Genomic DNA, 13,761 nt, shown 5'->3' with positions numbered 1-13,761 from the left:
ATAACAACGCGCAGCGCACGGGCTGGCTCTGCCCGCTCCCCGGGCCCCCCTTTCCCCTCGCCTCCCCCGTGTCGTCTGTTCGGAGGCGCCCAGCAGCCAGGCACCGCGCCGGGCCGTGTTTTGTAGGCATTACGTAGCAAAAACGCTTCCAGCTCGGGCGCTGCCTGCCCTCCCACGGGCTGCGCCGGGATGCGCGGGGACTCGGCGGCGCTGCCGGCAGCCAGCTCCCTCCGGCAGGGGACACGGGGGGCACGGGGACGAGGACGGGGCCGGGAGGTGCTGCGGGTGCTGCTGTCCCTTTGCACCCAGGCTGGTGAGGCTGGGGGGGGGGGGACGGGAGGCAGTTGCAGCCAGGATTAAGTTTCTAAATGTCAGGCTGTACCATTTATGCCTTCATTTTTCTTCTTTATTTCAGCCGTTATACAACCAGCCTTCAGACACCAGGCAATACCATGAAAACATTAAAATGTAAGTACGGGGCAATAAAGGCTCTTCTAAATGTCAGGTTGTGTGCTAGGCTGCGGCGGGGGACGCTCGCTCGCTCCCAGACCCCGTCCGTACCTTCCCAGAGCTGCTGCCTCGCCGCTCGGGGTGCCCGAAGCACGACCCATCTCCGGGAGCTGAGACGGATGCTGAAGGTGCCGATTGATTTTCCTGGGGGTGGTGGGAGCAAATCCTGGCTCCTCTCTCAGGGCTTTCCTGCAGGGCTCTCACCCTGGCTGCAGGGGGCTGGGGGGCACAGCCCCGTGGTGCTGCAGCTCTGCCCTCCCCGGTGCCACGCTCGGGGGCGGCTCTGCCATGTGGGTGACGCCGGTGTCCAGGGGTGTTTGGGAAGGAGACGAGCTGCGTGGTGCTTTATTTATTTATTTTTTTCATCTCGTTTCACGCATGCCGAAGTACGAAATCAGCTGCCAGCATGCGCGTGTGTGTGTTTGCATGCGGGGAAGCTGAAGTGAAATGAGAAGTTGCAATTACAATTAGATTTTCCTGAAGCACCTCTTGAATGTCTAATAACAACTGGTTATTTCAGAGATACTCACTGAGACTTAGCAATCATGTAATTTATGACTTATCACCTCAATACATGATTTAATCATCAGCTTGCATTTAATAACCACAACGACTTCCTGAACACAGAAGAAATATAACAGATAATGAGAATAGTGATAATTGTGATTATTGTTGGAAATTTGAATAGGCAAACCAGATCTGAAACTTTTATCTGGCTTGAATGAAGCGATGATTGCTGTGAGCGGGCTGCTCGGCGCTGCCTGCAGCAAGTCTATTTCGGTACGGGCTCGGTCAGCTGCTGATAATCATCTTTAATAATCTATTAACAAAAGTTAATAATCTTCTGCTTTTCAGCAGTATGTTAATTGGTGCCAGGGGAATTACAGGGAAAGAGTTAACGGGCTCCTGCTGTTGTGCTCTGCTGCCGGGGCTCAGGGGAGCGCGGCAGGCGCTGGCGGTGTTTAAATGCTGCTGTCCCCAAGCACCAGGGGAAGGAGGAGGCAGCAAACGTGGCTTTGGTACTGCGTTTACCCCAGTTGGAGCTCGGCAGATGTTGCCAGGAGCCTTGGGCAAGGGCTGCCCAGGATTTTGGTGCATGCGGTGGGCAGATGTGTGCCCTGCACACTGGCTGCCTCCCGCAGCGCGCCGCGCTCAGGTGTGCTCTGCTAGCTGTGGAGATGTGAAAAAGGGAATCAGAGCCACCCCTCAAGCTTTTACTGATTCAAGCCGTGAATTACGAAGCGGTGCTGATTATACCCTTGGGAGAAGAGACGATGCCTGGCGCGGGGTCTGTGCTCACCGCGAGCCTGCAGCCCCCTGCTCTCACACCTGGGTTTGGCTCTTGGTTCGGGGAGTTGACGGCTGATAAACCATTCTGCGCAGCGTCGGTGCTGGCCCAGGGACGTGCCCTTCACACTGCAGGCTGTGACCCACCCCAGGCACTTGCGGCGTGTGGATGCCACCATCTGCCAGGGTCCCCCGACCTCCCCTCCTCTTGAAGCTCTCCATCACCAGCCGGGCACTGGAGGTGGCGATTTCAAGCTGGCTTCGTCCACGGAAGAACGAGTTAAAAGCAGATCCAGCTACTTCACCCACTCTCCATTCCCTTGCCAATATTTGTGGTTTCAGGATGACGTTTTCCTGCGATTTAAATGATTTCCTGCCCTTTGTTACCACGTGGAAGATGGGCACAAGCAGGAGGGGACGGTGACTGCGCAGGGCAGGAGTGAAACTGGTGATGGGGCTTGAAGTGTTGTGGGAGCAGCTTCCAGCACCTCCCCAGCAGGCTGTCCTCTCCTCTTGGCGTGTAGGAAGGGAAGGTCGTCCCAGCCCTGCCGCGGGCTCCCCTCCCTCCCTCGTGGCCGTAGCGGTGATAAACCAAGGCGAGGTTGAAAACCAAGGTGAGGTTGAAGCAGGGAGCCCTGGGGTTAATGTTCTCGGTGATTAATGCTGCAAAAGCATGGGAAGGAAACCACACGTTTTAATGAAAAGCCACCATCTCCTCCTTCCAGAAACCTTGCAATTAGCTGTCTTCAGCTGGTTATTGATGCCAGCCGGGTGCATTTACACATCTAGGTCAGGGAAAGGCCCTCGAGCTATCTGGGCTCCAGATGCTTGCTGCTTTTGACCGTGGGCTTGTCTCAGAGGTCCTGGGGTTTGGATTTTATTGTGCTGCCCGCAGAGAAGTGCGGGGAGATTGGTGAGTCCTGTCCTCCCACCTCTTGTGTCCTTGCTGCACGGTAGAGGATGTTTGGGTGCCTGAGGGCCAGGCACAAAATCGAGGTCTCAGCAGTTGCAGCGAGCAGACACTTCACGGTTGTGTGCCCAAGGTGAGGAGGTGTTAAACTTGTGCATCTTGACAAAATCCAACCTATAGCATCCTTGTGGGCATTTCTGCTCTGGAGGAGCAGCTTCTGCTCCCTGGCCTGGGGTGGCTGCTCCCCCAGGAGCCCATGGGGGGCATGGAGGTAGCAGCCCGATGCCTTGCAGCACCAGGGGGGAGCTGCCAGGGCACCGCAGGCTGCGCTTTGCTGGGCTGGAATGGTTCTGCTGGTGCAGGTTCTTCTGAACAACCTCACCGTAAGCAGGTTTAGCCATGATGAAAAAGCCTTTTGGCACCTTGCTGGGTGATTCTGTCCCTGAGACCTCACCGTTTGCTGACTCCATTGCCCTAAAAATAAACGGATCCCATGGGAGGTGGGTTCGGAGCCTCCTACCTGGCCATGCAAGGACGATCAGGCTGCTTCTACTCACAGATGCCTTTTTTTCCCCCCCACCAGCTTTTCCTAGGGTGATTTTTTTTTTCTCAGTTGAATGTTTGCAAGCGTCAGTGGGAAGGCATTTGAATATCACAAAGCCAGAATTCCTCGATTTCTCTGCAGCGATACTCTGCGCGTTGCAACACTGCTTTAATTCCTGCTGCTTGTTTGCTTTGCTTTTCAGCGGGGATGAGTCACTTCTGCTCGCAGAGCTGACTGGGGAGTTACGGGAAGATTTTCTGCTCTTCCTCAAACGTTCCTGGTCTCTTCTTTTCCGCGGAGTTTTATGGCCTGTCTCCTATTCAGTGCAGTTAAAATTAATTTCATGCCCCAGTTCATCCCAGTGTCTGCAGTTTCAGAAGCTTTTAAGTCCTGTTTGACTGCCTCGCTGTGCTCTGCTACCCGCCTGCTCGGGTCCCTCCGGTTCACCTGCGAGCGCAGGCTTCCAGCAAGCGTGCTGAATTTTGCATGCTCCAGCTGCTGCGGGACCCAAGGCACAGCCGAGGGCTTTGTGCCGAGGAGCTGACCTACCTGGGGCAGGACAGGGGCCCTCGTGCCCGCAGTACCTGCTTCATTGGATGGAAACACAAAGCACAGAGAGCATTGAAGTGCTCTTACACCGAAGGGGATGGCGTGAGCTTGTTCCCAGAGCTAGCTTGGCGCACGCTCGTTCACATTATGAATTTTCCAGCTTTGCGGTGTGCCAACTGGAGGCTGCTTGATGGATTCTGCAGCAGGTCAGGGGATGCGGAGACTTCTCGTGGTTTGTTTTTTTTTTTAAACCTTGCTGAAATACAGGACGCCTAATTGTGCTCCAGTTCAGCACCACCGCATCTGTTCTGTGCCTCGTCCTGTTGGTGTTTTGCCAGCTGGTGGATGTGCAGGGTGAGAGCTGCTCTTCCTACCCCCAGTAGGGTCGCTGCGTGTTCTCCAGGCTCCTGGCCCCAAAGGCTTTAACCTTCGTTCTGCCAAGTGTCTGAGCAAAGGCGAGGCGTGCACACGAGCAGGATCAATTACCTGCTGTCCTCCTGGAGAGAGATTCTCCGAGGGGGCCTTCGCCTCCGCTGCAGTGGATTCCGACTCGGTCAGCCGTGAAGAGCAGCCCGGTAGGACTCTCCTCCCCCTTCTCGAGGCAGTCATGTTGAAATCGCAGGCTGTGGGATTTGTGTTGGAAAGCAAAACGTGAGCTTCTGAGCCCGGAAAAAGCACCCCAGAGGAAAACTGAAAAGCCCAGGGTAAGCACGTGCAAGGTGCTGCTTACAGAGCTTGCTTTAAGCCCTCTTTGCAAGGGCTTCTCCTTGCTGCTGTGCTGCAATTCAGAAATCCTGGGCTGAAAGCAGGCAGCGTTCCCACGAGATGCCCGCAGAGGTGTCTGAGTTTACATTTAGCACAAAACTGATCAAGAGCTTTGTGTGGTTCTGATTTTCTTGCACGCCGAGATGCAGCGGCAGCCCAGCTGTGTGTACTGTTAGCCCGTTTGTGTTGCTGTCTGCAGCTGATGGCTTTTCTTGGGGGGAAATGTGCGGAACGGAAATCTTTCATCTGGATGTTCGGAGAGGTTTAGGGGCTTCTGAATACCTTTTTCTTTTTGAGCTGCCTCTTCCCCTTTTTCCCAAAAGCAGAACAGCTTTCTTCTGAAAATCTGCTGCTAACTACAGCTTTCCAAATCACTTGTCACTCCGGCAAATATAAGTCATCTTTTCATTACTGGCTGTTTAGGGGGTTTAGTAGCAATGGATTGCCTCTAAATTCATAGTAAAAGCCTGACATGTAACACAAATGCTCTTCCAAACCCTGCAATTACTAATGCATTCTCTTTCAGCTCTTTTTATTAGAGCTTGTAGACATTTTCCTCATTAGAAATTCACCTAGCAGCTCCCCGCTCATCCCATTCAAGGTTTCTCATCTCTTTTATTCTCTATTTGCACGTACCAGGGCAGGAGCATTTCCTTGTGATGAATTTCTAAAGGACGGAGCCATCCTGCAGCCTTCTGCTTGTTGCTCTTGCCAGTCCATGGTTCTCTTGCATGGACTATCCTGAAATGCTTGGGCTTCAAGGGGAGGCAAAGGCATCAAATGTGTCCAACCCATGTCCAGAAGTGCTTCTGCACTCGCTTGGGTTTGTCTCCTGTTGGTCCTAAGCTCCTAGGCACTAAAGAGGCAGGGCAGGAATTTCCAACCTGACGTTCAAAGCCATGGCCGTGGCTGTACCCGCTGTCCGAGGGAGGCGTTTGGGCATCTCGCTGGGAGCATCTTCATGAGGGGGTGGCACCGCAGGGACCTGCCAGGCTGTGTCACCAAGGCGCCCCCTCCTTGGAGCGCAGCAGTCTCGCTGCCCTCGGAGCTGCCGGGTGAATCACCAGCACCAACTTTTTCACATGTGGATGAATTACGGTGATGACTTCGGGCCTTCAAATCTGAACGCATCATGGGCCTGCAGGACATGATTTAGGAAGCTGGCAGACCTCTGGATGGCTTCTTCCTCTGACTAGTTTCTAGGCACAGCTGCGGGTTGCTGGCTGCATGACCGGCTGCCTACCTCCACCACTGCCTTCTCAGCAGCATCAGGGTGCTCTTGGTTTAGCCCATCAAAACGCTCCAAGGCGAATTAACTGAAGATCTGCTTCGCTTTTCTTCCCCAGAAAGAGCTCCTGAATGTTGCAAGAAAGCTCTGAACAGTTCGTTTTCCAGGAACGTGACCTGCCTGTGGGCTAACAGGTGACGCTGCATCGCTGCGCCCCGGCCATTTCAGAGCGAGGGAACGACTGAGTGCAGCCACCCATGGAAAGGACATCCTGCTCCCTGCCCTCTCAGCAGGGCTCGGCACCCTGCTGCCAGCATTAAGGCTTGGCACCCCGCTCCCAGCGTTGCCACCAGGGACACAGACATCTCGACATCTCTACGTGTGCCCGCGCTGCTCCCTTGTCTGGGTTAACCTTGGAGCGTTCTTGCTGTGCTCTGCGGGTCCTGTGATTTAAGATCTGCAGTCTCGCTGGCAATGCTTTGTTTGGGTCGAGTTGCCAGGAGGCTTCTCCGTTTCTGGCCCCGCACGATAAATCTCGCCGTACAATGGGTTTGCCAGCTGCTGGCGGCCTCCTTCCCGTCGCTCTTTGCAGGCTTGATCCCGACTCTGTTTGCACTGGCTGGCTGATGAAAGACGTCCCTGGGTAATTAAATACCCGTGATTAGTTCTGATCAAATAGCAGACTTCCTTTCATCTCCTCTCGCCCTGGCCCAAGGTCTCCTGGGCAGGTGTGCCGCAGTTCGTGGGCCCTTTGTGTCCTCGGCAGTCTCACCCCGGCGCCTCGGCAGCGCCTGCGCGCACCTCCGCCGGCACCGCCGCGCGTGCGGCTGCGCACATCCTTACGAGGCTGCAACCCCCAGAAGGCTCGCAGCCAAGTAATTCATGAGGACCCGAGCCAAGTGACTCAGAAGTCAGAGTTACAGTTTCTCTCCTTGACTGGCCCCATTGTGAAAGCCAAAAAAACAAAAGCAACCTTGCGCCAAGGCCGTTAAGGTGGAAGCGGCGGCTTCCACGGGGCTCCCGGCTTTGCTTAGGGGGGGGGAGATGAGATGGGCTTTTTGTTGGGCACTTGGTGGGTTGGAGGTCGGCTCTGAGAACCCTGCTGAGGTGTGGGACCCACCAGCGAGGTCAGCGGGGCTGTGGGACGAGGAAGAGTTACGCAAGGACGTGCAGTCCTTGAGGCACACCCCAAATTACAGATACCCGAATCTCGCTTCCTGCACCGGTGGCGGGTGACGCTCGAGCAGCACGCTCCCGGTTTGGTTTAACTGGTTGAGCCTCTGGTTCCTTCTGTCCCTGCTGCTCGTGGGAAGGTGCTGGGGACTGGTGGGACCAGGGTTCTTGCTGGGCTCATCCAGCTTGCACACAGCCTCTGAATTGGGCGGTTTGCCTCCAGAGCTGCCTCCACACTGGGCATGGAAACAAACGGGCCCCGGTGTGAAATATCCGAAATCACCCACAGCCTCCATGGCAGGCTGGGCTTTCTATTCCCGGCAGGGATGGAAGGGGATTTATCGCTGCTTGAGCTCACCAGCAGCGGGGACCAAGATCCTTGGGGAGCTGGGAGAGCACTCTGAGAGCAGCAGCAGCTCCGGGCTAGCGGGGAGAGCAGAAACACTAATGTTTGTGAGACAAGTTTACAGAAGGGAGCTGCATCGAGGGCTATCACGTACGAAGACGTGGATGTGCCACCTGGCAGCCCCAAAACCCAGCTTGCCAGCGGGCTGTGTCCATCCCAGCCTGGTTCCTTTTGCCGCAGCAGCTGCACACGGGACAGGGACCCGAGCGCTTCAGCCTGCCCTGGTGTGTGTGACGTGGGTCTTGTGCAGCACAGCAGTACTTGAAGCTGCCCACAAGAGTCACTGTTGCTTTATCTAAGGAGCCTCCCTTCCCTCTGCCTGCGGACTGCGTGGTTTCTCCAAGCCAGCCAGGTCTCCAGATGCGCTGCTTTTCTTCCACACTGGCAAGCCTCAGGCGGGGATTTGGAAGGATTCAGGCATCCGCTGAGGATGGTGAAGGAAGGTTGGCACGCTGCAAGAGCGACCTTTCCGACAGGCTGCTCCACGCTGGTTGTGTCTGTGCAGGGCTACCAGCAGACAGCCTTTACCTTCCCTGGCTGTGCCGCAGGAATTTTCTTTCCCCGTTTGATTCGCCCAGGGAGCACAGCGTGTGCTTCGGAGACGTGTGGCCTGAATTAACCTCCCTGCAAATGGTTTCTAAGTAACAGCAGCACATGTAGCAAGATAAACTGTGAAGCCTATTTATATTTACCGAGATTTTATTAACCTTTCAGAGGTTGACCTTATGCAAAAAAAAAAAAAAAAAAAAGAAAAGATAAAGTGGCAAAAACATTTCGGGTACTTAGCAGGGGGTGGTTGTTGTTTTTAATCACTCCTTGATTGTTTCAGCCTTGGCAGGGGTAAACATCCACGGGCGTTCAAGGCATTCCCCATTTTTACAGCTGCAGAGCCATTAAATCTTTGTCTCTATTAGCACTCCCAAGGTCAGCCATGATGCAAAACTCAAGGCAATGCATCAGCTGTGTACGAGCTCCTGATTTTCCTCCCTTACTCTCCTGCCTGCTGCAGGCTCCTGCGGCGGATCCAGCAGCGGTGTCAAAGTCCCGCACCGCTCCTGGGCTGGCACGTGAAGGGCAGGAATTGATTTGGCTGTGCTGGCCCTTCCAGGGCCAAATCCTTCTCCTATAACCCATCGCTGGGCTTCGCTTGTGCTGGTGGGGCGAGGAGGAAAGGGGTGAGCAGTTTGCTGCTGGGTGGGTTTGCTCTGTTGTGTGTGGGCACGATGTGCAGCACGGGGCTGCGCCCCGCGGGGAGCAGTGCTGGGCTCTGTGCTGAGCAATGAGGGCTTTAAAAGTGGTGGGGTTGCTGTAATAGTCACAAAAACATGTAAAAGAGCGTTACAAGCCAGGCACCTTTTAGTTTGCCTTTTGGTTGTCAATTTTTTCGTGCTTCAGGCTGTTTTAGTACCCCAAATTGACAGGAGCCCAGGAGGGAGGCGCATCTCAGGAGTCAGCCCAGGGCTGTGCCCAAGTTACCGCCAGGAGCATCGCTCCAGCAGAGTTTCCATCGGAGTTGGAATAAACAAGCAAACAATGGGAATGTGTCTTTTGGGCACGGGCTCCTGTTGGAGCTTTCTCACACAGAACTAAAGCCTTGGAATGAAATCCATCAGCCGGGTCCCTGCAGAAGGGCCGGCTGCCCGCTGCGGCACCGTGCAGCGCTGGAGCCAGAGGAGAAATCTCGCCGGGCACAACAGGACACAGGAGCACGCAAGGAGCCAGGGGAGGAGAGCCTGCGGGTGCCTCAGTTTCCCTAAGTGTTTAGGGCAAGTGATTGCCGTTCTCCCAGAGCTCAGCAGTGAGGTTTCGCTCAGCCCCTTGCCTGCCAAGCCGCTCTGCGGCTCCTCGGAGGATGGTGCCACACAGACAGAGACAAAAGACAGTGGCATTGTGCGATCCAGCAGGGAGAAGCAGCCCTTGGCAGTGATATTTGTTAATATGCCCAATGAGGTGGCCTCTGATCTTTGCAGTGCAGCCTGGAGCAACAGTGGGGCCTTTGTAAGCGTACCGTCGAAAAAGAGCAGAGGCAGAACGTGCCCGTCTGAGGGTTTATTAGCTTCCCCCCCCCCCCCCCCCCGATGATCAATGCCCCTTTGATTTCTGAAATGGAATGGGAGGACGAGGTTTGCTATCCGAGCCCTTGCTCAACAGATCGTGGAGGCTACGTTTAGGGATGCAGGGGGAGAGGAGGGTGCTTCTTGTTCCCAGCCAGGGAGGGAACTGAGGGGTCGGTGAGGGTGTGTTTTCGTTGTGCTAAATCCCGCAGAACGTGCCTGCGTGATGCTGCTAAGCTCCTGGCCAGTAATTACACGCTGCAGCTCTGCCTCTAATCCGGAGGAAAGACTTCAGGAAACTCCTTTGTCCCCGCTCCCTACCTTTAACCTAGAGATTTTATTGCTGTGACTGTAACAGGAACAACTGCACCAGCTCAGCTCTCGGTTTCGTGCAGCTTCTCCAGCACCTCGCTGCTTCGGTGGGTGTTTCTCTTCTGCAAGAGCGTTTCGTGCTAACTTGAAAAAGCAGAAAGAAGAAGAAACCGAGGAGGTGTCTGGGCAGACGCTGGCTCGGTTGTGGTCGTAGCGGCTGGTTTCTCTCTTGAGGTCACACTTCTGCAAGTGGCCGGACTTTCCTGGCTGGTTTGTTTGCAGCTTTGTTAGGCACGGCTCCAAGCAAGCAAGAGGTCAGGAGATATTTGCTGCCAGCACTGCTGCAACCCGGCCTCCCTATCAGCACGGCGGTGCCCGGGGTGAATAACCCTGGGGTGTGTGTGTGTGTCTGTGTTGCTTCGCCGATGCCCCGTTAGCCTTTGTAAGCTCAAGCACAGGAGGAAACAGGAGGGAAAAGTTGTTTTCTTGAGGTGGAGGCAGGGAGAAGGCATCGCCCTCACGTCCCAGCCTTCGTGCCCCTGCCCTGGGTGGCGTGCGACGGCCACCAGGTGCTGTTGGGACTCTGATCCGTGCTGAGCGCACGGTAACTGCTAGCAGAATTGGGATTTTATGAGCTTAGCTCTCAACCTTGGTCCTGGTTTCGCCAGCAGACGTGGTCGGTGCTCCTCGTGTTCGAGAGTTTGTTGATCTTTCCATAAAGCTGGCGCAAGGTCCCCAGATAACCGCGTTCGCTGCTCTGACGTTGGTTTGGCTCCAAGCTAAGGTGGAAGCGGCTTTGTGACCTCCTGGCTGAGCTGGGAGTGCCTGGCGTCGAATTTTAGCCCACTCATTAACCAGATCTCATCTTTTTTTTTTTTTTTTTCTCTTCCAGAAACCAGGCAATGCGGAAAAAGTTAATTTTGTACTTTAAGAGGAGAAATCATGCTCGCAAGCAGTGGGTAAGTGATTCCTGCGTACCCCGCTTTATGAGTTTAAAGCAGCGTAATTCATTATGTCAGAAAGGAAAGGGATTTTTCCAGCAGAGACCCGCTGAGCACTTTGTCTGCTGCATTGTCTTTTTCCTTGCCGTGGCATCTCTGATGCTAACAGCAACTCGGACGTAAAGGAGAGGTCCCCGGCCCTGCTGCGTGCAGCACCTCCCTCCACGAGCACCCCGCACGGAGCACGCACACGGGGTTGGCTCCATCACGGGGGAGCACAGCGATCTCAGAGTGACTTTTCCTAGGGTAAATGTCTGTTTTGTGAGTAATTGAACCCTGAGAGATTCGTGAAAGAAGCTGGCTCCGCTTCTGATAAACGATCAGGAGGCTGAGCTGCCTCTGGTCACCGAGCGATGTTCTAGGAATTTGTGGTTCAGAACAAAACCGGGCCCTGGGCAGGTCATTTCTGGACAGCCCTGCCTGCAAGATCGCTTCCAGCATCCTTCCAGGAGGGGGTTTTTGGTTGTGTCAGGGGGAAGGTGGGTGTTGGTAGGAGACTTCAGAGCGCTGTTCCAGGGCCCTAGCAATTAGAGGAGAAAGTTCAAGTGGGATTTATAGAATTGCTGTTTTCGGTGCTGCCAGTTGCCTGCTGCCAGCGGGAGCTGGAAGCCGAAAGCAGCTGCCTGGTTGTGCTGCACGAAGGAGGGGAAATGTCAGAAGCAACCAACGACCCCAGCCGGGAAGCGCGGGGTGGATTTTGTGGTGTCTCGCTGTTTACGAGCACGGCGGGTGATTCAGCTCACCACGCAGGGCTTTGGGTTCACCTGCAAGGTGCCAGCACCGCTTCCCGATGTGTGTCTGTGCTGGGTCGGACTCAGGTGCCAGCGTCAGGGTCTGAAGGTGCAAATGTTGTGGGTTGGAGGATTTCCTTTGGTGCTGGTTTCTCTGGCACTGCTCCAGGACCTGCAGCGGTGGGCAGAGGGTCGGTGTCCCCTTCCTCGGGGCAGAGCTGGCTGTCCTTTACTGGAACCAGAAGGGAACCAAACGGGAGCTGTGCCGAAGCAAGACTGAGGCTGCTGTGAATATCAAGGAGCTGGGGGGAGAGGTGTAGTTAGGCTGCAGGAGCACGGTTCCTGAAATACGGCCTGCAGTCAAGTCGCCTGTCATGCAAAATAGGTGAATTTCTGCCAGCCGGTTTATTCAGTGTCCTTGAAAGGGGATTTTTCAGTTTAGGGAAGCGTTTTGCCTATTCTACAGAACAGGCAACAGAAGGTTGCTGAATTTGCAGAGCGCACACATTTGCTGATGCTGTTTGCAGAACGGGTGTGCTTAGCTATTTTTCTGCCTATTTTGTAGCGGGCCCTATTTTTAGCAAAGCCCATCGACGTGCCAGCCTTCCTTGCTGGCTCTTGCCCTTGCTGCTGCCTTGCCACTGCCCGGGGCCAGCTGGAGCAGGGGCTGAGCACACCCCTGGGTTCGGCCACGAGAGCCCCCCCGGAGGAGCCCACAAGGATTCCTCTTGCTCCACCAGGGTCGGCGCAGCAAAAGCTTTTTATTTCCTACCAAATCGGTGATGCTGCAGTGAGAGCAGGGCACAGGGAGCCCTTCTGGACACAGAAGGTTTATCTCCATCAAGCGGGGAAGCCGAACGGTGGGGCTGGTGTAGGATTGGAGCAGCTCCTCCTGCCACCCTCGCTCTTCTCCTCCCCACTGAGGAGCTGCGGGCGCGTGGGCTGCGGGCAGGCTTGGCGCAGCCTGCAGCCTGCCTTCAGCTGCTACGGCAGCGTTACTACTCACCCGCTTTTAGCTCAGCGTGGCAGGGCCCATTTGGCTCGCCACCGCTCGTGGGATGGAGAGGCTGGTGGGAGGATGAGCCGGGAAGGGGAGGAGAGGGAGCGCCGAGGCCAGGAGCCGGCGCGGGTGTTTTTTTTGGGAGTGGACGCGCTGGCTTGGAGAAGGATGAGGTGCTCCTGCTCCTGAAGTGCCTGACCCAGGAGCCTCTCCTGGTGCTAGAGCTGCGAAAACCTGGGCACAGAGTGCTGTAAGGGGCCTCTGAATAACAAATTGCATCAAGGAAGCTAAAATAAACCCTCCCCGAGCCCTTGTCCTGGGTGAACTCGGCGTCCCCAGGCTCTGTGGGGCCGGAGCAAGGCTGGCTCCCGGCCACCAGCTGCCTCCCGGCGCCCCGGCTCGGTAAACCCTGCGGGGTATTTTTATCCTCTTCCCAAACGCGATGCTCCGAAAGCGAGAGGCTGCAGCAGTGCTGGCAGGATGGGAGCTCTCGTTTGTCATTCGGGAGGGGTGAAAATGCAGCAGCTGCGATTCCCCCGTGCTGTGGGAATTAATTGATCTGGGGGCAGAGGGTTAGTGTGCATCACCCCAGGGTTTGGAGGTGCTTTGCCTGTCCGGAGTGCCCTGAGAACTGCCCCCAGGAGGCTGTAGGATCACAGGATGGGTCTGCTTGGGCCACAGCCAGGCCCTGGATGCCTGGGCTGAGCCCGTGAGCCAGGATGGGAGCAGCACCAGTTGTTGCTGCTGGTGCCTGGGGCCGTGGCACAACAAATCCACTTGGCTCGGGGTCACCCAGCTGCCTCCTGGGCTGAAACTGGGCGTTTCCATCCTTTTGGTGGGTTTAACCTCACCCTGCTTTTTTTTCTTTTTTTTTTTTTTTTTATTCTGGTTGCTAAGAGAGTGAGACGAGAGCAGGGTGCATCTGGGAAGTCCTGTGGCACCGGACTTCCCTCCAGCCGTAGGCTGGTGGCGGCGAGAGATGAGTTTTATTTCTTTGAAATCTCGATTCGCCCCGGTGCTGCCGCGGTGACTAACGCGCCGGCGGCTCCTGAAACCAGCCCGCGGACTCAGCTCAGGAGTGCAGGGGGAGGGAGGCAACCTGGGGTTTGCCATTGATTATTTTGCAAAGCGCCATCTGCTTTCGCTTCCTGATTTGGGGCCTGCAAGGCACTTGCTTCGCTCAGAACGAAACCTTAAAATCCCCTCTGCTTGCCCAGCTGCTTTCACGTGAGCGTCCCTCGTGGCACGGGGCGGGGGCACGGCACTGCAGGCACCTCGGGCACACGGGCTG

General features: G+C 55.6%; 1 protein-coding gene across 19 annotated transcripts in view; it reads left to right on the top strand.

The window, feature by feature from the left end:
• NCOR2 (nuclear receptor corepressor 2) overlaps positions 1–13,761 on the top strand; it is a 221,881-nt gene that overhangs the window by 123,261 nt on the left and 84,859 nt on the right. For all 19 annotated transcript variants that reach the window (XM_068654328.1, XM_068654327.1, XM_068654325.1 and 16 more), the window contains 2 exons: positions 416–468; positions 10,631–10,697. In XM_068654328.1, coding sequence (XP_068510429.1) covers positions 416–468; positions 10,631–10,697 — 120 coding nt within the window. The remainder of the gene's footprint in view (positions 1–415; positions 469–10,630; positions 10,698–13,761) is intronic.

The sequence above is a fragment of the Anas acuta genome, chromosome 17 (genome assembly GCF_963932015.1).
Source record: "Anas acuta chromosome 17, bAnaAcu1.1, whole genome shotgun sequence".
Lineage (NCBI taxonomy): Eukaryota > Metazoa > Chordata > Aves > Anseriformes > Anatidae > Anas > Anas acuta.
This window is presented reverse-complemented; position numbering and strand designations above follow the sequence as displayed.